The sequence below is a fragment of the Danaus plexippus genome, assembly GCF_018135715.1.
Source record: "Danaus plexippus chromosome 16 unlocalized genomic scaffold, MEX_DaPlex mxdp_23, whole genome shotgun sequence".
Taxonomy (NCBI): Eukaryota; Metazoa; Arthropoda; class Insecta; order Lepidoptera; family Nymphalidae; genus Danaus; species Danaus plexippus.
In genome coordinates, this window is record NW_026869851.1 from 1582686 (window position 1) to 1609844 (window position 27159).

The 27159-nt window shown below is 34.4% G+C and overlaps 1 protein-coding gene and 2 long non-coding RNA genes across 3 annotated transcripts in view; 2 read left to right on the plus strand and 1 right to left on the minus strand.

The window, feature by feature from the left end:
• LOC116771683 (membralin) overlaps positions 1-27159 on the plus strand; it is a 69262-nt gene that overhangs the window by 14676 nt on the left and 27427 nt on the right. The window contains exons 8-9 of the mRNA XM_032663589.2: positions 4176-4259; positions 17568-17700. Of these exons, the coding sequence (XP_032519480.2) occupies positions 4176-4259; positions 17568-17700 (217 nt within the window). The remainder of the gene's footprint in view (positions 1-4175; positions 4260-17567; positions 17701-27159) is intronic.
• LOC133320265 (uncharacterized) lies at positions 17912-20910 on the minus strand. Its single transcript, XR_009753685.1, has 2 exons — positions 20770-20910; positions 17912-18442 (listed from the first exon to the last, which is right to left on the minus strand). It is a non-coding gene; the product is annotated as an uncharacterized LOC133320265 (long non-coding RNA).
• LOC133320264 (uncharacterized) lies at positions 19850-20913 on the plus strand. Its single transcript, XR_009753684.1, has 3 exons — positions 19850-20551; positions 20623-20692; positions 20785-20913. It is a non-coding gene; the product is annotated as an uncharacterized LOC133320264 (long non-coding RNA).

Sequence of the window (27159 nt, forward strand, 5' to 3'; positions counted from 1 at the left end):
AATATATGTATTGTGATATTAATAACGAAGCACGTCGAAATTGAGCTGCCGTCTGTTAATTACGGGGATTGAAAAACTGCGGTGTCCCATGTACAGGTAGGAAGCTGTCATATTAGTCTTTACTCAATGATTGTGTAAGAGTTAGGCTAATTGTTGAGATCACGGTGTATTTATTACGAAATGAGATAAGTTTCGTAAAATTTTTGAATTAGATTATATAAAATTTTAATAATATCTTCATTAAAAAATCTCATACTCACAGTCATTGTGTGATTTAATTCAATACTTCATGGTTTTCGTTATCGCTGAGTATTTTTATGCTATGTTCTATGTATGAATAGGTTATTAAGGTACTTTTCTTATTTCAAAGGTTATACTAAAACGTTCATGCATACGTTAAAGGTTCGATCGCTAATTTCCGCAGCTAGTTTATTTGCTGCTTGCTTCAATAGCTTCTCTTGCTCGATGCCTTTGAAATTGCTCCTGTACTGTGAATATGTAAATTCGATTCAGGATTCAGCAGCGACTTGATGCTCTATAGCAAATTGTAAAATTGCAGTATAATTTAGACATTTGATTTGCGTGTGTACGTCGGATGATTCATGATTTCTATTTAATTTATAATATTTTAATATTAAACATTTGTTGTATATTAATAATAATATGTAGGCTCCTCAGTCGTTGTTATTTTTTATTTTTTTTTAAATATTTAACCTTGACTCCGTTAGGTTTCACATGTTTAATTTCCCAGCGATTTTTATAAATTTAAAATATGATTTTGTTTTGTTAGAAACGTTTACCTAATAATTCCTATTGCTAGTTGCTGTAACTAGAAAGTTTTACTTCATGTAATCCTTTATTTGAGCAAATCTTCATATGTAAAACTTACGTGTAATATCGATTTTATAACAATCTTTTTATTAGATTCAAATTAATCATTAATCTTCATTGAAACAGATGTTTCGTTCTATTTATCTCCGAGTGTTAGTAGATGAGTTTTAATATTGAAGCTGAGACCGAGTTCTTTTATATTCATTGCCGTGGAAACTTGTTAAAGAATGTTTATTTAATTTACGAGATTGGTGTAAAAACTGAGACAGACGAACGCAGGGGATTCGTCTCAATGTTAGACGTTCCACAGTATAGTCTTATCCATTCATTTTAAATATTTTTCTTTCACTATCAATGCTAAGATATGTTAAATGATATATTTATCAGATACTTAATATACTGAGATACGAATTCTGTATTTATTTTTTGCGTGTAGCGGTAATTTTCATTATAAAAAAAATAGAACACTTGAAGAAAAACATGTATTGTATTTGCATTGAATTTAATTAAAATAACAAATACCACTCAGGCTCACTACGAGTCTAGTTCAAGACGAATTTCTATCAATATGTATTTGTATTGCAATTATCGATATAAATAATATATTGATTTGAACAAACCAAAAGTATATTGATGTTGAACGCTGGGAAAATATTTCAAATATCAAATTTAAGGATTTCTGCTCCTTTGAGGCGATTACAGAATATAGATGTAATTTGATCAATTATTTCTCTTCCAAATAAGGGAGTAATCTTACAAAGTATTGAGGGGCCGATAATATGCTAATTATAATGATGGAAATTTAACGTTTTCTTTGCTTATTTTTTTTTTATATAAATGTTTTATGATCTGGAAGAATTTGTGTTGTTTAAAATATTGTACATAGTAATGTAATGTTTTCTTTCATATACAGTAAAGAAGCTGTGTTAACTAAACTATATAAATATATGTATATATTCATTTAGTTTATAATTGAATTATGATAATAAAGTTTTGCAGATTCTGCTACAATGACAGCTGTACATACATAAAAAAAAAAACAAAAATCGATATAATAGAACAAGTTTATTAAATGTATTTTTTGTATAATATTAAAAACTCTATTAATAGGAAAAAAAATTAATAGTTCACATAAAATGTTATTTATTGCTCATATTTTTGTCTAATTAGGAACAAACGCCATCTCACAGTCCACTTCACATTGCTAACAATCGTTCTAGCTGCCTTTAATGCCAATTACCTGGGCTATATTGTTCTCGGCGTCAAGTATCACTTAGGGATGCCACCTCTCAGGATGTTCAGGGCTGCCACCCTTGGAATAATTCATCTCTAAGATTCTTAACAACTATCGACTTTGTGCGTCTCGTAAGATGCTGTCTATAATCACTCTCATCTTGAACTTGACTTGTTAAATGAATTTCTTGTTAATTTATTTTCATACATCATAAATCTTTTTAATGATGACTTTAAAAAATCATTTACTAATATTAATCCCGATTAATTTAACGGAACATTTTTTTTTAAATTTGTTGTTTTATTTTAAGTTTTACATGTTACATAACTATCCTTAAATATGTTGTTGGTAAGTAAAATACATACAGAGTGACAGCCCTTTGTATTTGTTTTTAAGAGAGATCCATTTTGTTCACTTTATCACAAAAATCCACTTGTGAATAAAGCATCTCTTTGTTAAAGATTTAGCTTTTAAACATCCACAAGTTGCGAACTAATAACATTGTTACATCATTATTATAAATTTTAAACTAGCTATCGTAAATAAGCAGTTCAGTTAAGTAAAGGGTGCACTGCGTCTATATTTTTGTCGTTAAAGATATATTGTGAAAATTTTACGACCATAGATATCGGTCATCCGTTTTAGTTTCAAGCAATACCTATAATTTTATTAATTAATAATATCTATATATTACAAATAATATAAACTTAGTAATTATTATAAAAAATCTAAATTATATAAAATCGAATGCAATGCGGCTGGGAGGCAGTAAATTTTAGAGAATGCTCGACTGGCATGGGGGAAAGAAATTGCGGATTTAATTTCACGTGATGTATGATGAGCGATGACGTCACAATTTACAATATACACCGGATATATTAGATAATCTGCAGAAAAATATTAAATATAGCGTAGCGTAATAGCGTGTAAGTTGCAATACATACAGTTTATATACATTACATATTATATCCTTTAAGATACATAAAAGAAAATTGAATGGCTTTTCATAATTTTGTTTAATTTATTAATCATATAAGTATAAACAAATGCAATCGACTAATAATACAAAGTTAACCCGGATATGCAATCAAGTAATGCATTGATTGTATGTCTTGATGACTTAAAACTATATTTGCTTACAAAATATTATAGTATTGAATACAAAGAAAACTCAATGGTAATTTATCTTTCATTAATCAGTGATATTAAAACTATATTCTCGTTTGTATTTTGTAAATGAGTTTCTTAAAGACGGACAACGGATTTGTATGAAATTTTGTGCACAGTGTCATAAAGAATAACTCATAGGTTTTCTTTTGTCTCATAAATATCAAGACTGCAGGAGCTCTATTGTAAGATATTGCTTCTGAAACCATGTGCAATAAGTATAGCTCTGTTTTAAAAACTTTCAAACGTCTCTTCAAACAGACGTAGTATTGTTAATAAAAATCAACGAGTCCACAGTCAATATACTTTAATATAATGAAAAGAAGATAAATCTATAATATCATTTTCCTCCCGTTAAATACGTCCGTTGGTAAATACTGAATATCGCAGATGAACATTAATCTTAATGTGTCCAGCTAACGTGTAATTGTATTAAAAGCCAAAAATAAAAGATCCCGTCGGATGTGAATGGATCGTATATATTTAAAGGTATCTTGTCGACTCGTAAAGAATGATCCGCAGTCTCCGGCGACACCATTACTCGTGCCGCATGAAAAATTCATAGAGAAGCCGTTTGGTCGCGTTAAGGTGTTTTAGCGTCGCGGGCGCACTCACGGGGGCCCTAAGAATGGCTTATGGCTCTTTGATGCACAGCCTGATCATATAACGCTGCTTTTAAAGCATTCCATTCAAATAACATACGTGTATATTTATGTTGCATTTTTATATAACGCTATACGATTAAAATGAACTGCGACGTCGTAATATTGTGATAAGATTTCATGAGATTTAAGAAAAAATTATAAATATGATAGACGAGAAGAGAAGAAGAGATATAATGGTTCATTATGTTTTTTTTTATGTGTATAAGGAAAATTTTACTAATACTAATTAGTATTGGAATTCTGGATCTTTATTTCAACTGTGTTATGATTTGTTGCAGTGGATCTTCTGCAGATGTTGGAATTTAACGTGACCGTCTCGTTCCCAGCGGCGCCACTGCTCACAGTTATTTTGGCATTAGTCGGTAAGTGCTACTTCATCATAGTTTTCAATTGCATTGTAAATCCTAAGTAAGAATCCTTCGCAAAGAACATATGTATACATACATATAGCTTACCGCGAAGTCGGCTGATATGAGGTATTGCAAGCGAAGTGCAAACTCTAACGAAGACGTATTTAGAAAGCATAGTCGTCTTATGACTGAGACTTAGTTCACACACACGGTAAATGCCATTGTATGCTATAACCGTACATTGAAACGATCTCGTAATATTGGTTCGTTCGTTACAACCTTTCGCTCATTAAAAGGTGTAGACATTCACATAGCTTTGATATTTATCTCGATAAATTATTACCAACGTCTGAGCTCCCGTCCAGCGAGAGGATATTAATTATATTTTATGTTTTCTTAACTGCTCTGTGTAATGAAAAATATATTTTTAATTAATAAAATCGTAATACATTATTTGTCCGTAGGAATTTCAAGTTATTTGAGACGCGTTTGTATCGCTTTTTCTCCTATTTATTATTATGATACACAGTATAGATAGATATATAGCGTTCCGACTTAAAATAAGTTATATTTGAAGTTTGTAAATATAGGAATAATTGTAATAGGAATGTTCATCTAAATTAATTTTTTAATCTTTTAAATTCCTTAGATATTGTTGTAAATATGATAATTCATATAGACAATTGATGTCAAATAAAGTTACGACAAAAAATTATACTTCTATGAGATGTTGACTTCGAAATATTCAAGATTTTTTTGACTTCGCCCTTTAATGAAAATAAACATAGTTTTCATATCGTATCACAAATTTATTACCTATATTATTTTATTCCTCTAAGACTAACGCGAAGATTTTTTAAACTCGGATATATATATATAGCTATTGCAGCTATGATTTTAATTACAATTGGTCGATCTTATCTTGGTGTCTCAATGATGTAATTCTGTTCCGGTTAAATTTAAAATATTGTGAGTATTAACAACCATGGTTGTAAAAAATATGAAAAGAATATAATCTCACCAACGCCGGATTAATTAATTACATTTGTATGAAATTATTTTTTTTGTAGTGTTATATAAATAATTAATTTAGTTAATGATTATTGAGTGACAGGTGTAGGTCTAGCGATTTGTAACTGTTTCGATGCTCTAATTTTACCTCCTTCATGGTTAGTATCAGTCATGAGACCATTTCTGCTAATTATAATGGACTGATACACCGGTCCCACTCCGGGCGCCACTCCGTCAATCATAATTTCCACGAAGCCGGTTTGATGTTCGCACGATAATTTCACGTGTCGTCTTCATTGAAACTTTAGTAGGTCGGTCGATTCAACAAGTAAGTCAGAGCCTGTTGCGCGCCGGGGTGGATGCCTGTTGCGCCTCTGAGACGCCACGGCCGCCCACACTAACACTTCCTAATACTTTTGACCTATTTCCTTTGAATGTATTTCTATGTATAGCGATGTTTGATGTTAGATTTTTTTACCAGCATTACTAGAAATGGTCTGTCTCTATTAGGATAGACATTATGCCTGCTTAGGATCAAAAATATATTATTTGAATTGCTTTTTCCCAAAGTATTTATTAGTCACATCCATACTTCCGCGCTATAACCAGATAAAAAAAAAATATTACATTTGGTTCAGAAATAATTCAATTATATAACTAGGTATATTATTTCTGAATACACTGTAATCAAAATTGTATAAAAACTAAAAATTTTAATATTATTATTTCATTTTAATGTAATTTGAATTTAATTTTCCTATATTAGATACAACTTGATTCAGTCCATACTATTACGGAGACGAGCGTGTAGTTAAGGTATAAGTTGTACGAATTGGAGTAGTCAGACTCAATTATTGTTGCGAGGTAGCTTAGAAATTCTAATCTTAAAGTTGAGCGTGTGTGCGACCTCAGCCCGCATTGCATATCGTTTGATTAATATCGCCCCTAGCTGTGTCGTACGGTTTCTGACAACTTTCGAATACCGCATAGTCTACTAGAATACGTTTTATGTACCGTCGGAATTACTATTTCATATATTTACCCTGATGGATATAGAGAGTTCTTTATTCGTCAGTTTCGTTTGTTTGATTAGAAACGTTGAAAGGGAATAATATTTTCCTCCAAACCATTCAAGTGACAGACATTTTTATAATTGCCTAAAAGTATATTAATATTGGTTAGGTTGAAGTTTTCGAAGTAATCTTAGAACGGATTATGAGTCTTAAGTTTCAATTTTTCACCAAAGATCGTATCGTATGTCACTGCCTGCCACTCCCACCATTCTGAAAAATGTCTAGCGGTAAGATTACTTTCCATTCGTTCCTACCGAGCTAACTTCGGCATATTTAATAACTTCTATTATCAGCTCCACTGTACCGAAGACCCGAAGGGATTTGTTTTGTTTTGATATTATTTTCTTTTATCTCTCGAATGTTTTGAAACAGTCTCCGGACGGTTATGGAATTTCAACGGATATAAACAAAAGCTAGGTGAAACGCGGCCTATTTCAGGCGTCCGTGTGTTTTTGTTTGATCCTACATACCTTCACGTTGGTGGCGGGCACGTACCACCTACGTCCTATGAATACTAACCGATAGGGCAGCACGCCGGCAGCGCGTCACCAAATTGAATTCACATACACTGCACAGTATTAACAACAGGCTGGCGGAAACAATGCCCAATCAAACAGAGTGCGCTCCTGCTTAACTCGCTTGGATGGATACATTTTTTTTTAAAGCTTTAGATTTCAACAAATAAATTTATTACAGCGTTTAGTTGTTTTTTATTTTTTATATGTCATACATCATTCTTATTCCATATTAAGTTGTATGTGTGCGTAAACTACAATATATTATACTTGTTATACTTTACAGCAGTTTTATATTTTATTTGGCAATGGCTTCTCATTGTATTTTCTTTCGTATTGATTAAAATCAGAATTCATGTTAAAAATATTAATCTCGTAAACAAAAGTTCTTTATAAAATTCCCAGTAGCTGCAATTTTTAACATAACTTGCTGGAATACATTGATATGAAAATATTTTGTGAAATTTATACTTAAAACAATAGTCCATCAACGTTCAACAAGACAAGTTACTAACTTTTTTTTAAATTTCATCCGCTTGTTAGATACGAGCAGGCCAAGGTTCAAACAATGTCTAGTCTGATGTCTCTCCTATATTTTTCACGATTAAAATACTTTATAAGAATCGAAAGCATCATTTATGAATTTGATTGGTTATTAATTTTGAAAATGTCTGTAGTAGCGAAGCTCTTAAGCCCGGTAAAGCGTAGTCCGTATGACAATGGCGGCGTCCGGTGTGGATTACAGCCCCCCTTAGGTGTTCCAGTGCAAATGGGGATTTAATTTGCCGTATCCGTAAATACAATAGGCGAAAATTTGCGCCTCCACAACCTGTCCGCTCCAACGAAGAAGGGTCATGCTAATAACAAGAGTTTTAGCTGAAGTGAATACACGACACGCGGTAAACTTTCACTGTTTCGGGAGTATTTTGATGACTTTGAATATAAAGTAGTATTTTGTTTTAAACGTACTGTATTCGACTTTATATTAGTATCTACATTTAATGGCATATGTTTTGTTGGCTTATATTGAAACTTCTGTATGTTATGTTTGTGAACTTATAAATTGTAGGTCTTTTGGTTTTTTTTTTAATTAATATTATTTACTGGTCGACGATGGTTGTATGATAGTATGTCATTATTTAGGCAAATATTCTTAGAGAGATTTACCCAAGTATTTACAAAAGTATACATTTTATATGATATTTATTTGTAATATACAAATTCTTGCGGCCCGTAATTTCAGGTAAAGGCTGGTAGATAACGAATGTATTTCCGTATGTAATTAAATTCAGTTCCATTTATATGATCCAAGTATACATGACTAATTAGCTGTATCGCGTTATGGTAACCCTACGCCGGCTAATTACGCGGCTAAACACGACCGGAACCGTCTGCGAGATACAATAGCTGCTACCATAGTTGTGTGAGACATCGATGACGTCGCATTAAAATGAAATCCATACTGGGTGATTGATGAACGGCAAACACCTCGCCCGGCTCATTCAATTTGCTGTCACGGGATGTGTGCACTTTTATAAGGCGCTTCATATTTAGTCTTTTCGGGGTGGAGCTATTGTAAATATAATATGCCATCATTGTTCTCCATACATTAATATATAAATATCGTTTCGATTAATTCAGTTTGATTGTATACGTGATATATTTATCTCTGTTAGATCTCATTTCGTGACATATTTTCCGTGGATCCTGTGAAAGTATCTCCACGTAACATTTTGTCATATAGTTATGTCATGTACAATGCATTCTATACGTCGGGCAGCAAATTAGCACGAGTGTATTTTTATTGTCGCTGCTGCATCGTTAAAATATAATATGATGGGTGACCGCCAGTTGCTGCTTCATCGCGAAAGACGGAGTCACGTGGATTTAATTTTATTATTATCTCACATCATGCGACATCCGTCTATGACGTATCCTCAAATATAAACACGTATCCGACATACGTACGTTATTATTTTAATTAAAATCATCCGTAAATATTATTTTGATTTACCATAACGAAATGCGAAGGCAGATTTGCGAGTGCGATTTAATGTCGTAATTGGAAAACAAATAAATGAGTACACCCACCGAAATATAATATACAGGAAACAAAAAAAATGCAACGCGAAATTTATTCCCGTTCGACACGTAAAGGCTTAAAAAAGTTTTACGTGGAAGCCCCGACGTATTACTACGGTATTGGCCGTTATATTTTTTCAAATAATAATTAATGCTATTACGCGCATCCCATGCGATGTATGTCGACGTCAGGTATTAATGCTCAGGGCAATGCTGCGATATATGTTTGGGTAACGAAAATTTTAATACATTGCTATTTAATTATGGCAAATGAAAGTAATTTCAAACTTAAGTATATGTTTCGTGATAAATACCGACACTTTGAGTATTGACTTTGAGATACATAAAGTTATAATTAGTAAAATTTGAGATACAAAAATATTTTTTTCCTGAATATTTCTGAATACTTTTTAAGGTATGTATTTGTTTGTAATCCCGGTGATTTGTAAAAATGTTGTGTATGTTCCTATATATCGTATGAACCGTGAGTAATTTTGAGACCACAGACGGACGCTTGAATTTTATAAATAAAGAATCGAATAAAGGTGGTCGAGTGTAAAGTGATATTTTTAAGCTAGTTATAAGTTAGTTGTTCGTAATAACAGTTAGCAGAGCACCGCCGGTGAAGTTTCCTCAAGTCTACTCTCGCTTGCTTTATTTTTCTATCCTCGATACTTGGAAGGGCTGTGATACTTTTATTATTACTTAACGGACTCCCTGCTATTGAGTTTTGCTCTTCGAATGAATGTTAGTTATTTATAAGCAATACAAGTTTGAAAATGTTTAGCTTCTTAACTTTTATATTTTTATAATTTAATCTTTCAATTTATTTCAATTCAGAACATCCTTAGAGCGAGTCTTTATATTAACATTTCTATGTATTTATGAATATGTTTAACGTATATTCATTGTTTAAATCGATTCGTTGTCATCCTAAAGGTTATCCTATATCCAAGTCAATAGTTGGATCATTTGTTATTAATCCTAGATAAGGAACCCAGACGTCTCTGTTATCTGAGACAGACTCTCAAACTTTGTCCGTACCTTTGGATGGTTTTAATTGGGAAAACTTTAATTTTTAGTTTGATTTGTGAAAGGGATTTGTTTTATTGATAGTCTGATTATAGACTCGCGCAGATATGTTAATGGTTCGTGAATTAGTACTTTATATTAATTAATTTGAATATACATACGTAATATATTGTACCAATATGTACCAACATCGCAACGTTAGCATATGTAATGTTTACGTTAACATATTTGTTAATTATTTAAATAAAAAAAGTCGTATTTTTTTGTATCGTAAAAGCTCAGTCGGCTGTGGATTTTCTTTAAGATTTTTTTTTTCAAACATATTACTTTGAGATAAATGTGTAAATTTTAACACTATGTATCGGACTGATACTTATATTGCTGAAACAGAACGAAAGTTCATTTGACAAAGTTAAGGTCCTGGAATGAAATCCGCGTCATTGAATTTCCAGGGGTGTTGCATCTAGGGTGTTCGTAGGTGTGATGCGACTTAATTCTGCTGACTGAATTAACATCAGCCTGACAACCCTGTTATTATTAAGTTAAATGTATTGTACAGTTACTGTTTGTTGTAATTCCACATAATTTTCTTTAACCGTTGACTTCTTTTGAGTCATGTTTTGCTGCAGAAAAGTGAAGTAAATCCGAGAATAACATTTGTTAATTTTTCATATGAATTATAGTAAATTTAAAATGTCAACTTTAAAATGTCAATTATCAACTATGTTTAATTAATATAAAAGGACTCTTGACACGGTTAGGATAGCGGAAGTCTAAAGTTGACTTTCGTATTTAACTACATGTAATTCAATCAAAAAATATATATTTTTTGTGAATTTAATTTTTTTTATATGAAAGAAAGCGCAATATTGAAAGGATTTTTAATAGATAAAAAAAAATACAAAAATAGTGCCTTTAACAGTAATAAGTAATACTTTGCTTGACCTGAATATGAATCTAATGAAAAAAAAAAACTTATATTACATTAACAAGCGCGAACAAGGCAATATCTGGCATTTTATGTCCGAGTTAATTATACATAACATTCGTTCCCCCGAGCCACTGTTTAGATGAGATGCGATATCTTTTACGTTAAGAAAATAGAAAAAAAAATACATCCTACCCTCCACCGTAGCACACCTACCGAAGGCAACTGTCAAGAACATTCTACTACTTATACTGAGTCCAGTATAAGATATCTCAGACGAATTAATATTATGTTGTATAACGCCGTGTTTCCTTGTGTACTTGTGGATATTTTAATAAGTTTATTTCTTGTATTTATGCAGAGGTTTTTGTTTTCGAGATATTTATATTTATATTTTTAATTCGAACGTATTTTTTAGTTTACTTGTTTGTAAATACAACAGTGCTAGGTGTCATGTTGTTTTTTTTTTACAAAATTCAATCTTAATTATAAGTGAATGTGGTTCTATTTTGTTTGATATATATTTTTTTATTTTAATATTTTGGTTCACTTTATTTTTATTTGTTTTAAAATATGTCGTATGCAAGTTTTAATTTGGAATCAAGAAATTGTCTATCAAGAGTTTTGATTATTATTTAAAACGTTGTTTCTTAATACTTTTCGAAAATTATTGCTATTATTAGGTAGATAATGAAAGTTATGAACGTTTGTCTAAACTTCTAAATAACTAAACTACTGATTGAAAAAGTTGGGTTTATAGATAACTTATTTTGCAGCGATAAACTAAATTTCTTACAACAAAAAGTATTAGTTAACAACCTGTTAGGAATTCCTGAATTACACTGTGTATTTGTATTATTTCAGACGGCCTTTATATTTAACCAAAAAATTTCCGATCCGAGTATCTAATAATAAACTGAGCTAAATTACTCCACGTATCACACCAACGTATAACATAGATACGGACTACTGGTTATTAAATTGTCTGATAAGAATTTCACTTTTGTTCGTTATTTGATATGCAATTAATCCTATTCAACATTTGCAATTTCAAATATAGCAATAAATATTTTGTATGGTGAGAGTTAAATGCTAAAGGTTTTGCAAGTATTTAATTGTTAGTTGGACAGGGCACATTTGATGCTATCGCCTCAAGACACAATTAGTTCCCTCATCGATCGGATCAAGTCAAACAAAGGATATTGATTGTGACTTCTGTCTCGTGTAGTTTACATTAAATAAAAAACATGCAATACTTTCATTGCCGGCACAGCTGGATGTTCGTAATTAATAAATTAATTATTATAAAGGAACTAGGAAAGAATTTACTAAAAAAAATTTTTAGTACGTTAAAGTTATGCTTAATATAAACTTAATTGAATATTTAAAAGTTTCGATGTATTTTGTTAATTTATAAATTATTTAAAACAAACTCTACTAAGTATAAAGGTGTAATATATGTGATAACGTGTACCACTAAGTGTGTTAGAGCTAGTGTAGCATAATTTCGCTCATGAGACCCAATTACGTGTGTACCATAAGTGGGTTTTATGAGCATTGATTCAGTTTGTGTAAATTGACAACTTCCGCGGTCGGAAGCGACCGGACGGGAACCTGATCATACGGAACCATCTATGATGTGGGGTGTCATACAAGGGCCGGCCGGCCTGTAAAACATGTTGCAAACAAAATAAATACTTTAGAATTTATATCACTTATTGTGTTAACAATTTTTATTACTGACCCCAAAAAAAATTGGTCAAAATGCCCATGCAATAAAAAGGTTAAAACTTAAAGTTGTAATGGTATGCTATGTCAAAATTTTGTGGAATATATTTTTAGTATCGTTTAATTTTCAATATAACATGTCATATCATATCATATAATCATAACGGAACATAATGTTCCAGTCTACAAGGGAATTAGTTCGTTAATTTTGTGTTGTTTATTGGTACGTGGACGCGGAGGCGTGTCGCTGTTTTAAATCGAATTCTGCAATATTGCTTGCGCTTCACTCCCCAGTGACTTCCTAGTTCCTTTTTTTTATTATTATTTTTTATTTTTATTACTGCGTACTTTATAACGAATCTTTTATAAAGCTAATTTAAAATTATTTCATACGTTGGTATTTCAGATCCTCTGAGACTACAATGATGTGAATTCATTTTATTAGATGAAGTATTTAAAAAATATGTGTATTTCATATTTTTCATGATATAGAATATATTATATTAATCTATAAATATTGGTCCAGACACTATTTTCCATCAATTCTCTGGTTGTTTTTTAACTGAATTTTTAACATTTTTAGTATAAAAGCACGTCCTCACCGCTTAATTTATATTATTAGTATAAATAATTTTGCTCGAATAACATCGATGAGCTCTCGAGACGACGTGAAATACGAAAATCCTTGGATGTTTCGACGGAATGTTCCTCCGTTCGTCTATTGGCCTCAGGTACCTTCGGTATATCTTTTCGTGTGGAATGATGTTCAATTGCACGTGTCTTGTACCTTTCATACATCGACGACACACTCCATACTCTATACGACACTGTATTTAGTTTCTATCTTTTATATAAACTACGATCCAGTAACTCAATATTAAATCATATCTATAAAAATTCAGAGTGTGTAATAATATAAAACTGTGTACTGAAAATGTTCCATATTATTTCCGTACATTTTAAAATCGAATATATATAGCCGGTAACGTCGGTCGGATTGAAAATGTGAGGTTATTGAATTAGCAGTGGTTTTTGCATTTTTTACGTTGTAGAAACAAAAAGGTGTGCCGGCGCGCTGAATCAATTAAGTTACGGGCTAGGACGCGGCAGGCCGTAATTCGATCCGAGGGTAAATGTTGATTTGACCGCGGGGCACATCTAGCCGGCCGTGGCTGTGATCCATTTTCACCATTAGTAGTTCATTAAACCGTTGCCCTAATTAAACTAGGACCTTAAACGTGGGATACTATATGCACGACCCTTTAATAGTACGATTGACATATTCAACACTAGTCTGTGAGTGTGACTGTTGTGTTGTAACTTATCTGATAACCAACTCCAGCAAGATGATCTTATGTTTTAGTTGAGAGGGAAATCGGCTTATCAAACTTAACCTCTTCAACAGATAATGATCGACTTCTCCTCTCCTAGACGTGGCGGGTTATAATCTTTATATGATATACAAATAGTCCTTACCAAATTTTAGCTCAGCGATTAATTGTTACTAAATGTTTTTGGTTATATTTAAATCTAACGTTTACCTTAAGTATGAATATTTTATTATTGTTTCACACTTTTGTAGTTTGTTTCGGATTTTATTTAAATTATTGTACTGTCTAACTTTGTAACATCCAATTATAATAATAACAAGTTAAAACTCATATTGTTAATGATGCTAATGTATAACTTCGATTCTCTTTGTTTTTAATTCGTATATGGGAGGAATATTTAATTTAATTTAGAAGCTCGAGCACATTATACCACAGATTGGAGATATATCTCTAGACTAATCTGTTCAAGACAACAGACACAATAGGCTTTATTAATATGTTGCAGCGTTCGATACAAATTGGCTAGTCATTCCGTTTGTAGATCAGATCATAACTAGTATAGCACTATGTATCTTATGCAACTTGTGATAGATAACAGAATGCACTACACTTTCTTATGCGATTCTTGAATATACGACAAGGTCTTGTGGTGGTTTGATACACAGATTGTTATGATAACACTTTCTTATTTTATTTTTAAATTATCTTATAATTTTTCATATATTTGATGTAAAAATTTAAATATATTGTATTGTACCTTAAAAAATAACTTGTAAAGGAAATATGATACAGACACTGTTAATGAATGTTTCAATTCACTTCCTATGTTTAACTTTTCACAAAATATACTCTCACACATAATGAGGTCTTAAAAATTTTCTACAAATAGCATAATTAAAGAAAGACTTTAATTAAAATTTAACGAATTGCTAACAAATATATAGGTTAAAGCACCCATTTACTAAATGAACGACAAAATAATTACATTAGTAAACACGTGATGTACATTTTATTTCGGTGGAACGTCCGCGTTGACATTCGAACACGCCAAGGCACGATTCCGTGGACAGCGAGTCATTGAATCACTCCCATAGGATCCGGATCATTAAGTGGCTGAATGGTTAATGAAAATAGAATGAGCACTAAACATCCAAGTGGAATTCCGCCAGTCACCTAGACGTCGTTAAATGTTGTTATCGCTGGGATTAAGTAACAAAACAAGTCGGCTGGGGGCAGCGGGGGGAGGCTGCGGAGACGAGGTAGGGGAGGGGGGCGGAGTCGCGAATAATAATCTAAGTTTACGACGGGAGGCGAGTGAATCAATAAAAACACTAATAATGCACAGCAGTAATCTCCCTCCTGCAACGATTACCGTCACTAACGAGATCGTAAAGATGGATCAGGGATGCAAGGCTTAGCGAGAAACCTAAACACGGGGCCCTATTGATGATATACGGACATTCGTAGATATTGATATATGTACACTGAACTGAACGAATGTTCATTAAAATGTACGTAGTATTGGGATCCATGTCAGGCGATACGGTATTAACGGAGGTACCCTAAAACGATACAGGATCCATTATTCTCAATTTGCACCAAGTTCAAGGAAGCTGGCACGACAGCCGCTGCGGGTGTCCCCCTTGATTAAATCCCGGGATGAACAATTTGTGTGCCATCCAACACCTCGCCGTGTAGCCTGGATAGCCCTTGAGCTTAGAAGAAGATACATAGATTTTAATTTGACAAAATTTACTTAGGTTCAGATGTGACTTAGGTTGGAGTGATCTCTGGGATTCGTTTCCCCTGAAATATACATTTATTTACGATGAAATCTGTTCACATATTTGAAAGTTTAGTAAATGTTATAAATATTCCGTTAATAATATAAATAAATATTATACATTTGTTAAATTTTATATGTAAATTAATGCTTTGCTTTAAATTCCTCATATTATAGGTTTATAACAATTACAATATTTTTAACTTTAATACAACACATAATATATAAATATAGCACAGGAGTCTGTTATCGGTTCATCATTGACAGCTAAAAAGTCACGGCTGTTACCAATTCAACGGAGCGAGCGACGTAATCCGTAGCGAGGCGAGTAAACAAATTACGGAACGGGTCGAGACGGAACGGGACGGGGCGGGACTGGACGGGACGGGACCTACGGGACGGACGGGACGCACGGGGCGGGCGACGTGACGGCGTCCGCTATTAATATTAATTCCGGCACAAGACGTAGATCGCCGGAGATGCGTGAGAGGCACGCGCGATACACAAATGCAAAATGATTTTATTAATGATTTAATAATGGTATTAAATAAATGTTCCGCAGCCTCTGTCATGACAAATATGTTGCTTGTTAAATTATTTATCTTGTGCTCTTGTCATATGTACCTCTAAATAAGCTGATAAGTCTTTTATTATTTTTTTATCTACATCAATGATTTAAAAAAAAAATCGTTTAATAACGCTCTCTTCATATAGCACTATGGCTTGCATTGGTCCAATCAAGTTAATGATTTAATTGAATCCGAACTAATCCCACAGGATCGGTGCTGGTAAGCATCGTATATGTATGTGATAGTGTGTATTAATCAGTGTAACATTTAAGACAGTGCTAAACGCCAGTAAGTGTCCGTGACACCGATGTCCCTGCCTGCGTCTGGTGTAACGTGTTTATTGTATCAGTCGTGGGCCTCATCAAAATGCAAATAAACCCCCGGCGCCGGACGGTTCTCCTATATTGAGTTATGCCCGCGGTCCAATTGTCTGTAGCTGTGAAATTCATACGGGATTCATGGTTATACATCGGGATTTGTTTTGCGGTTGACTAACTTGAAAAATATTTATATCGAAGATTCGGTCTTTGATAATCATTGAATATCATATTATTGTTATGTTGAGGAATGTTTTTGTTTCAGTTATATTCTATAAGTTTTAACGGAATAGGAAATTTTATTTGTTAAAATAATACAGTCTCGTAACTCGTGCTTAGTTGAATCTTCCCATATCATAGTAAACCAAGTTATTGAATGAGAAACGGGAAACGCATCGTGTGTAGTAAGATGCGAACTTTAAATACGAAGACAGATTTCGTTACGTTTAATAAAAAAAAGAATGTATTATCCCCCTTCAATCTTTATAGTGATATTTCTAATCAATTTCGTTAATATTGAATCTGTATGTAACTTTTCTGTGATCCTTTTTTTTCAATATATAAGAATCCCGTTGAACCTCCAGCACGTCCTGAACACTTAATAAGCTCCTGGATGTCCTGCTCGTATTACGATCGTTAACTCGTAATTGTCGACACCTAATTAGTCCAACACCCGACGCTTCGTCTCCGATGACTGTTCACACATGACCCCCGCGATATTTAATACTGTACTGCACTAAAATATGCGCTGGATTTATGATATATACTTTCGGATTGTAACAAGAAAGTGGATTGTATTTTTTTTATATATATTGACACGTTTTGATCTAAAATCGGATATTCCTATCACCAAATTCAGAGCAATTTTATTTCGATCGATAAAATCTTAATGGAATTCCTCCATATTGTTATTATACCTAATACCTCATAATGTTATCATGTCTTCAACAGGTATGGAGGCGATAATGTCGGAGTTTTTCAACGACACGACTACAGCGTTCTACATCATCTTGATAGTGTGGATCGCTGATCAGTATGACGCTATCTGTTGTCACACAGCCATAGCCAAGAGACACTGGCTGAGGTAAGTCATAAAAAGCTAAATAAAGTTATATAATAGATAACATTGAATATCAATTATTCATGATAATTATTTTTTTTATATAATGTATATCTGTATGAGTTCTATGTTGGTCTATTGGAAAGTGATCACGTTCGTTATTAATTAGCGAGTCGATTGTATGCATAGTCTTAGAAACAAGGTAAGAATTGACTTTTTAAAAAATAACATTCGATACAATTCCACTGCAAATTTATTAAATTTACACAAAAATAAAAACAATTCTAAATGAATAACTTTCAACTATCTTGATTTAAACTAATCGTTAAATGAAATCCGAATATAATACAATCGAAAGATTTAAACACACTTCGAAAATCTACTAACGACTAAACTATCACACCAACGCGCGTTACGAACGAAAAAGAGCCCCGATGTCCTCTGACAACGGCTTATATGTCGTTTGAGTCTCTCCTACCCTCTCATATTCCTACATTGATTCTCTTCTACCCTCTCATATTCCTACACGGCCTTTCCTGACATGAGCACGTCCCCGGGCTCCTTTGTGTTTAACTTTCTTGACGTCCAAAACGTAGTATTAGCACCAAGGGCAGGAAATTCTTTTCATTCGCACTAGACGTATTCAGTTTTGAATGTCTTGACATTCCAGACGGGCTTGATTGCGGCTCAGTCCCCTCCACAGGCAGGTCAACCTCCGGAGGCAAGTTGGCGTCATGACACAACTCTTCTCCCTCATTGTCTATGTCTGAAATTGAGAAATATAACGGCAGAAATCTTTTCGATTTTTGATTTAACTCAACAGTAACATCATTGTTAACGTCAATGTAAAGTGAGCTAAACAAACATAGCCCACACAAAGTGGTTGTAAAACATCCCAATAACCAACCACTTGGGGCGGGACTTGTCGGAAGATCGCCCCCTCACACCTCGTCAGAGACCCACAAGGAATTGCTTGAGGCATGACTTGGTGTGTGTGTGAAGGTTATTATAAAAACATGTTCCAAAACATACCATCTGATACAGGCAATGTTGGCCGACCAACATCCCATAAATAAACTCATGATCTTTTACAACCACAGCTCGATAGACAACTCACTATCAAAGTCAAGCTTCCGAACATACTAAATTAATTCCTAACCAAGAGACCAGATCCTCAGGATAACGTATCCGATGCACTCCAAGATAAACAATTATCCCAGGCCTATGGTCCCTCCTGGGATAACCGAACCCGATGCACTCCAAGGTAAACGGCTATCCCAGGCTCAACGTACCTCTTAGGATAACCGGCCCGATGCACTCCAAGGCAAATGGTTATCCCAACCTAAGCGTCCCCTCCGGGATAACCGGCCCGATGCACTCCAAGGCGATCGGTTATCCCAGACACAACACCACTTCTAGGACAACCGGGCCCGATGCACTCCAAGGCAAACGGTTGTCCCAGGCACAGCGCCACTTCTGGCATAGCCTGTCCGATGCACTCCAAGACAGCTATCCCAGACCCAGAGATCTAACCTCTAATACAGCGTGTCCAATACACTCCAAGACAAACGCTCACATCGTAACAAGTAACTCATGTGTCCTCGCTTTAACCCCAATACATTTAGAGATTTGTGTCAAAACAAAATTAAAATAAAAAACACAATGGGATTAAGTTTCAATAAAATCTCAAAAGGAGTTTTAGTCAAAATTTTAGGCAGAATAAGGCAAATACCTCACCATCAAAGAAAGCAGAACACACATCGGGAGTCCATTCTCACTTCCACGGGACCATATATTCCGCAGCTGCTCGAGTCGATTTGCCATATGAGCCAGCTAACATCTGCAGCTCATATCGGCAGTGTGATAGTGTCTTCATAACCCGGTATGGTCCCCGCATACATGAGTCCAGCTTCCTTGTTGACTGAGCCACCTTGCTAACAAAAACGAAGGAATTTAGTTCAAAAGAGTGAGCTGTTTACGGCTCTAGTTAGCATAGGCATCTTGACGAGTTTAGTTGGCACGAAGGAGTTTAGATGCCCTCTGACGACTCATTTGACGAAGGACTTCTCGATTACCACTTGAGCCTTCAACAGTAACGTCTCGTATCAAACTACGTATGAGCGGTGTGGCAGCTTCAGCACCTATAAGCAGGTTTAAAGCAGAATATTGACTTGTCTTGCGTTTTGTTATGTTTAGGATCAGCTGTAACCTCAACAAAACAGCTGGCCAAGTCCTTGACCCAATTAATAAAATCAGTGCTTTGAAACATTGAAACATGCGTCCCCGATCAGTGACAATTAATTTTGGAGTTCCAAAGAGAGACACCATGGTAGTGAAGTGTTGCTTTAGTTCGTCAGTGTCTTGTCGGAACATGGGATACAATAAACAAAATTTTGAAAACGCGTCTATAATAATAAGTACATGACGGTGACCGTCAGTTTCTGGTAGGGGGCCCAAGGTGTCCATATGGACTGCCTCAAATGCTACGTCTGGTTTTCTCCCATGAATGAATGAGCCGTGAAAGAGCACGAGCTACCTTTTTATGAGAAAGGCAAACCAAACAATGGGAAATGTTTTTTTTTTTTTCTTTGCAAATGTTCTCAACCCTGGGAACTAAAAGTGTTTTGTTATCAAGTCTACAGTTTTATCAACCCCTTGATGATCATGTTCGTCGTGAAAATACACATAAGACAGTCTATGGCCTTTTGGAATATAACAACAAAAATTAGGATTTTCACCAATAGGTGAGAGCTTGACTTAAAGGATGTCATAACGACTGAGGTTTAACTGCCCATTCACCAGTTTTTGTTTTAGAGAGTGAGTTTTCTCGTCAGAAGCCTGAGCAACTTGCGCCCAATTTAGCGGTCTTTTAATGGTACATAAGTTAACCGGATTGCGGCTAAGATAATCTGCATGGGACAAAAGACAACCTTTTCTATATTCCAGGTTAGAATCGAATTCTTGGAGGTATACCCACCACCGAGCCACCCTTGGCAACAAGTCTTTCTTACGTTGGGTAAGTTTCTACGCGTTACAGTCAGTAACCACGATGAAGTGTGCAACCACAAGATAATGCCTGAAATACTCTAATACCTTAATCACTGCCAGCGTCTTCAGTTCGTACGAGTGCTACTTCCTCTCAGCCCCCTGAGTGAGTCTACTACAATAAGGCAGTACTCGTTTACGATTTCCCTTATGCACTCTCATCATGACGACTCCGTAACCAATCGAGCTCGCATCTGTGTAGTATTTCTATTGGCAGCGTAGGATCATAAATGGCGAGTACTGGCTCACTTGTAAGACAATCTATGATGTAGTCACGAGCGGCCTGTTTTTCAGCACCTCAATGAAAGTTAATTTTTAGTAAGTGCCGCTATGCAAGCAGCCCTTTGGGCAAACCCAACTATATACCGCCTAAAATAGCTAGCTAACCCCAGAAATTGCCTTACTTGCTTAAGATTTTTTTTGTTCGGCTGAATCAATTAAGGCCCGCACTTTCTGACGACTTGGCCTATCCTGACCTTTACTAATCGTACGACCCAGGTATTCAATAGTGGTAGCTAAAAACGAGCATTCCTTTATTATTTGCTTTTCAAGCAAATCTGTTATTATGTCACGACCACGGATCGTTTCAGCGTGTGAGAGTTGATATGACCGATTATACACAGGAATGCTGGATTTAAGTTTAATTGACATGCTGCCTATGTTTACGGTTGATGTAGCAGTTCCCGTAATCAAGTACCGAGAGAATTCATTAATTATCCTCTTAGTAACCCTCTCTAAATAGTTACCTACCAGAGGTGTATCAATTGTCATCGAAACATCAGACTGAACAATCATCACCATTAATTCATAAAATATGTGCATGATTCGAGCCTAGATAACTTAACGCCCTCACTATTTGATAAACTCCCTGATAACCGTTCGATTTTGGGTCTCTTACTACACAAAGCTTTCTTTTTGCCCCAACTGCCCACAGAAAAAGCACCTGATATCACTCAGATTACGTTTACGTGAATACTCCAGAGATCGTCTATCTGTCGTAACGTTTCACAATTCCGAACGCGAGTATAGTTGTCTCGAAACACTAATTGTATTTGGTTTAACATAGATTGAAAAGAATTCGACTAAATCATTCGGAAATAGTTTAGCATTTGTCGCCGTAGCCCTAATATTTGGATCAATGACACTGCGAATAATTATAACCGAAATAAGCTCCTCATCCAGTCCTTGCACTATACGTAAGCAAAGTATCGACCGGCGTACATATTACGCGTACGTTGGATAGTGATCGGAATTCTTAGACATAACTTCAAACAATATTCCAGCAAAATCTGGTACTTCAGGACATAAAGGTTTGAATTCTTTCTTAGAATTGGTCCAACTACGGTAGCTAGACACCCATTTATTGAGCCAAATTTCGCATCCCCTAACAAACAATTTCCTATTCGTGAAAGGCATTCTAAATCATTCCAATTGTTTAAAACTTTCGCGCAATCAATTTGTATGCACTAATCGTCAAAATTGTGTAGATTTGGGTCAAAGTTCGAAATATAGTAATACCGAGATTTTTCAGCCGTACTAATTGATCTGATGGCACTAGCAATGCAATCGGTAACACTCGCCTGTACTAATTCCAACGGTATACCCGCGTCGCTTACTTGTCGTGATCGAGCGAGGTCTCGGATCCTGATGATGATAACATTCTGAATGGTAGCTTCACGTCAAGTCACATGCGTCGGAGAAACCAGATGCCCTATCGACGATAATTCACGCATCCTATAGGGTACACGACGATCGGAAACGCGAGATATATCGCGGACGCGCGTTGGTGTCTGCAACTGTCGTGATGACTGCCTATTACAAACGCTACCGAGCCTCAAACCTTTGTAACGCAATTCCTCATAGTCGTGTGAATTCACCGACGCGCGGTGCGGCATGGACGAAGCCCTTGTTTTCGCCTCTAACGTTTTAAGACGAGACATCATTGCCTCCATATCAAGTCTCAACATGTTATTCTCATCAAAGGATTGCTCACGGGAACTATTACCCTGACTCTAGCTACGATCACGACGAGGATTACTATCAAGACCACTGCGGCTACAATTGCGTTCACGTTCAGACATTTTAGTAACAAAATAAAATAATTAAATAAGTATGATCGCTAGAAATTAACGTATCAACAAACAAACGCAATAAAATCTTACTCACCGCTTAATCAAAGTAATTAACACAAATTAATATTCTCGATAATAACGTAACACGATATTTAAAATAACTCAGTGTCTAAAAAAAGTTATAAAGAAATATTTAATAAAACACAAAAAAAAATAATGTGTGGGTAAATTGAAATAACAAGGCCTTACCAAACGGGGTTCTCAAGGTACGTATCGCACTTCTGATCTTAGAAACAAGGTAAGAATTGACTTTTTAAAAAATAACATTCGATACAATTCCACTGCAAATTTATTAAATTTACACAAAAATAAAAACAATTCTAAATGAATAACTTTCAACTATCTTGATTTAAACTAATCGTTAAATGAAATCCGAATATAATACAATCGAAAGATTTAAACACACTTCGAAAATCTACTAACGACTAAACTATCACACCAACGCGCGTTACGAACGAAAAAGAGCCCCGATGTCCTCTGACAACGGCTTATATGTCGTTTGAGTCTCTCCTACCCTCTCATATTCCTACATTGATTCTCTTCTACCCTCTCATATTCCTACAATAGGATATTTAATATCATAATACAAGCTCTGTTTCGATGCATATAACAAATAGCAATATACTGTAAGCTTTTTGGTTTTTGGTTGTTTGTTATTTAATTGATATCTTAAAAATAAATCCTTCCCGATGTTAATTCAGACATTTTCAATAAAATGAATAGTATGTTATAAAGCAATATCGTTGTTTTGCAAACGTTCAGCGTTAACTCGATATATTCCTTTGTTATTCTAATATAGAAAAAAAGGTAAAATGTATTTATTTACCAACAATCTTAATAAACGACAACAGAACAAATAAATGTTATCATAGAGCTATTATAAGGTGTACCCAATATATTCAAAAGCTAAATATACGTATGCTTGGATATACAAATAATACAACAATGTTCAAGATTCCCCTTTGGTATAAAAAAATAATAGAAAATTAACGATAATCGATCGAATATATTTACAGCTCGGAACAGTTATGAGTGTCGTATGGATAGGTTTGTCCGTCTATTGTGTGGCCTAACTAGTGTATGTCAGGCCGGTAGTCGGGCATTAATTAAATTAATCCGATTGTTATGGCCGTACAATGAGTGTCGACAGTTGCTGGCTAGCATACACATGCTATTTAAGTCCTCCCATACATGTCACAATGACGACCACATTGCACACATTCACATACACAAACACACACAACCGTTGTTAACTCATGCCAAAATTTAACGCACACAGCTTAGCTTAGGTCGCAGACTCATCGTCTTTGTCAAGTCATACTAACAATAATGCACACATTAACCCAACACAAACACATAAATATATACATTGTGTGTATCAAATTATGTGTGTTACATTCAGGTGTATGGGATATTTGTCTATATGTTTGTCTGTTTGTACTGAGCTCGTTACACCGACTTTTATGTTTGCCCTTCCATGTCGATGTTCTTGACGGTGATATTTGTATAACGTTTTATTGCGTTTTGCGTATAATTTTCTATTTAAATACATTTTTATTTGTGTCTACCTTTTTCTTCTTGTATTTGGGAGCACACGGATGATATGTTTTTTTTTTAAATATTAGTTCGCGATAGCAAATAAAGCTATAATAAAAAAAATATTCAATGTGTAAGTTTTAAGTTTTTCCATTCATCTTCTGTGGTTTAAGTTTAATGGTACACGAAGTTTTTACGACGTGCTATATAGGTATACATATATTACAGATCATAATACGAACCGATCATAGTGTAAAGGGTCGTGTACAGAAGCGGTTTCTTCCGTTTAACACCTTTAACACCTTTAACACCTTTTTCTTGGTCTCAAAATTAGAGAAGCTATGAAACAAACTGAAATATTTATACACAGTCCATCCTCACGACTAGACAGCACCTTAAACATGAAATAAAGTCATTAAATTGTAACACTTTTAATAAAAATAAGTCGTATATTCGCATGTATGCCTTATACTATAATGTTTGACAACTTGACAATGAACGTAAAAGCTCAAAAGTATTTTGACAGTTAAAAAGATGGCTTGAGTATGTATTCGAGAAAAAAAAGTAGATATTTTTCCGGTTGGTTTATCGTAAACGTATTTTTTATTTTCCTTACATGTTTTTACGGCATATTATAAAATAATAATCTGTTAAAGTATTTTCCCGTGCGCCGCCGGATCACTAAGTAGCTAAGTTCTTTGTCAATTTAAATTTGCTATTCTTGTCGTAATAATGCACTCTACTGTGAAGGCACACTTTGCTTGCTTCTTTGGATTCACTATTAAATTACCTCGATACAATGAAAACATGAAAAATATGCAATAATCTTAAACGATGAAAGTATTTCGTGAAACTCTGTGATGTTTCTGTAAAGCTCGTTTTATTTTCTGATCTCAGACATGAAGCTAATATGAAAGTATCTACTTGATGTACTGCTTTGAAAAATGTTGAGGTAATTAATGTCTTCATTATATAGTGAATAATTTTAATTATATGCGAATGCAAACATATGTGGCATACTAAATATAAATGGGATATTATTTTAAGTTTTCATAATCTTTAAGGTCAATTTGAATGACAGTTTTTCTTTTTTGCCTCAGTATCCTCAGTATAGATTCATGGGAAGTAAAAGTAAAAAAAACATACCATGTAACTGACTGAAATGTTTCCTATCCCATGAAGACGCTGACAAATGCTGGTCTTAGTGTAATAATAGCGTGTGTTACCCCAATATATCGAAGCACTGGCAGTGTTGGTGTCGGGCAATAAGTGTCAATTGTGTTTGTGGATCTCGGTCATTTGGGGCGATGACCGTTCCTTCCTACGAGGTTGATTCCATACCGCACCCTCCCTTACATTATTTAACATCGATGTAAATATGCAAAAGATAATGAACCTATATTCATCGGTAATAAATTTATGCATATCTATTTCATGCATATTTATTCTTCTCCTCAATAAGGTTAAAGTATATGTTTGTTTAATATACATTATATTTGTACTTGTAACAAGTTAACCAAAACCCCAGAGTGTGTCACCGCGACTGTTAAGTGCGGCCGCGTGAAGATCCTCTCTCCGCATAAATCTAGTCGACCGCCAATTACGCTCCGCCCCGACAGTTTGTCTACAACGGCCTGATTGCTTTCACGGTACCCACTATACCGCTGAATCAATAACCCGATGTGTCTATAGGATTAGGTTAACACTAATACACTCTTCGATACTCGATAACTTCTAATTTTATATAATTATTAAGAACAGCACTAGTCGATTAATGTCAGCGGAACAAACCGTTGCGTTGTAATCAAAGTGGTCACCATTTAAATAGCTACCGTATATATTTCAATATGTAGCTGTAATGTGGTCAATTATTGGTATGAACAGAATTTTATATACATATATATAGGTAGAAAAAATCACGAATAGTCGTTTGTTCTTTTTTCTATCATAGAAGATAAAACATTGTAAGTGAACATATATATAACTTATCTAGAATTATGATATAAATATAGAGTCGGAGTCGGAGTCGGCGAGGTGACGGGATCGTTAAGAGACTTCTCGTATGTCATTTTAAGGATGTGCCAAATTGAAGGCTCCAGCGCTAGAGCTGGGGGAGACTGATTTATGCTCTGTACCCAGCAACCTTCGATTAGAGCTTTATTCATTCGGAGGAGGTCAGTTTTCTACTTTATGTGGACTTATTAGGGAAAACAAGACGTGTAGCTGATTCCGTTTGAATTGATATATAAAAAGATGTTAACATAAGTTTATCTTTTGATCCCATAAGATGAAGATGCTGATAAGATATTATTAAAGTGTCATGTGTTGTTGTATTGTCTCTTTAACGTACTTTTTATTCCGATTATCTCTCGAAATTACTTCACTTCTCATTTTACACTACGGAGTTATTTAAAAATAAAAGTTTAATAGGAAATTATTACTTTTAGGTGTTCTTGGTAATTTAAAATGGAAATATTATATTGTTTATAATATAACAGTTCGTCTGGTGTAAAGCCTCGTTTCTTGTGAGTCGGTTGATAAAAATGTTACAGTAAGGGTGAATAGTTGAGATCATTGAAGCGTGGGATGTGCGATGACGGCTGCTGGCTAACGTTAATTACGCTTCAACAGCTCTTCATACTGAGCTGCTAGGTGCTGTTTGATGCTGATTGTTTACGTGCAGAGTAACTGATTGTATTATACATATATATTTATATGTAGTTTACGGCTCCTTTTCATACGTTTTTGTTTATTCGTTCTTTAAGTTTTT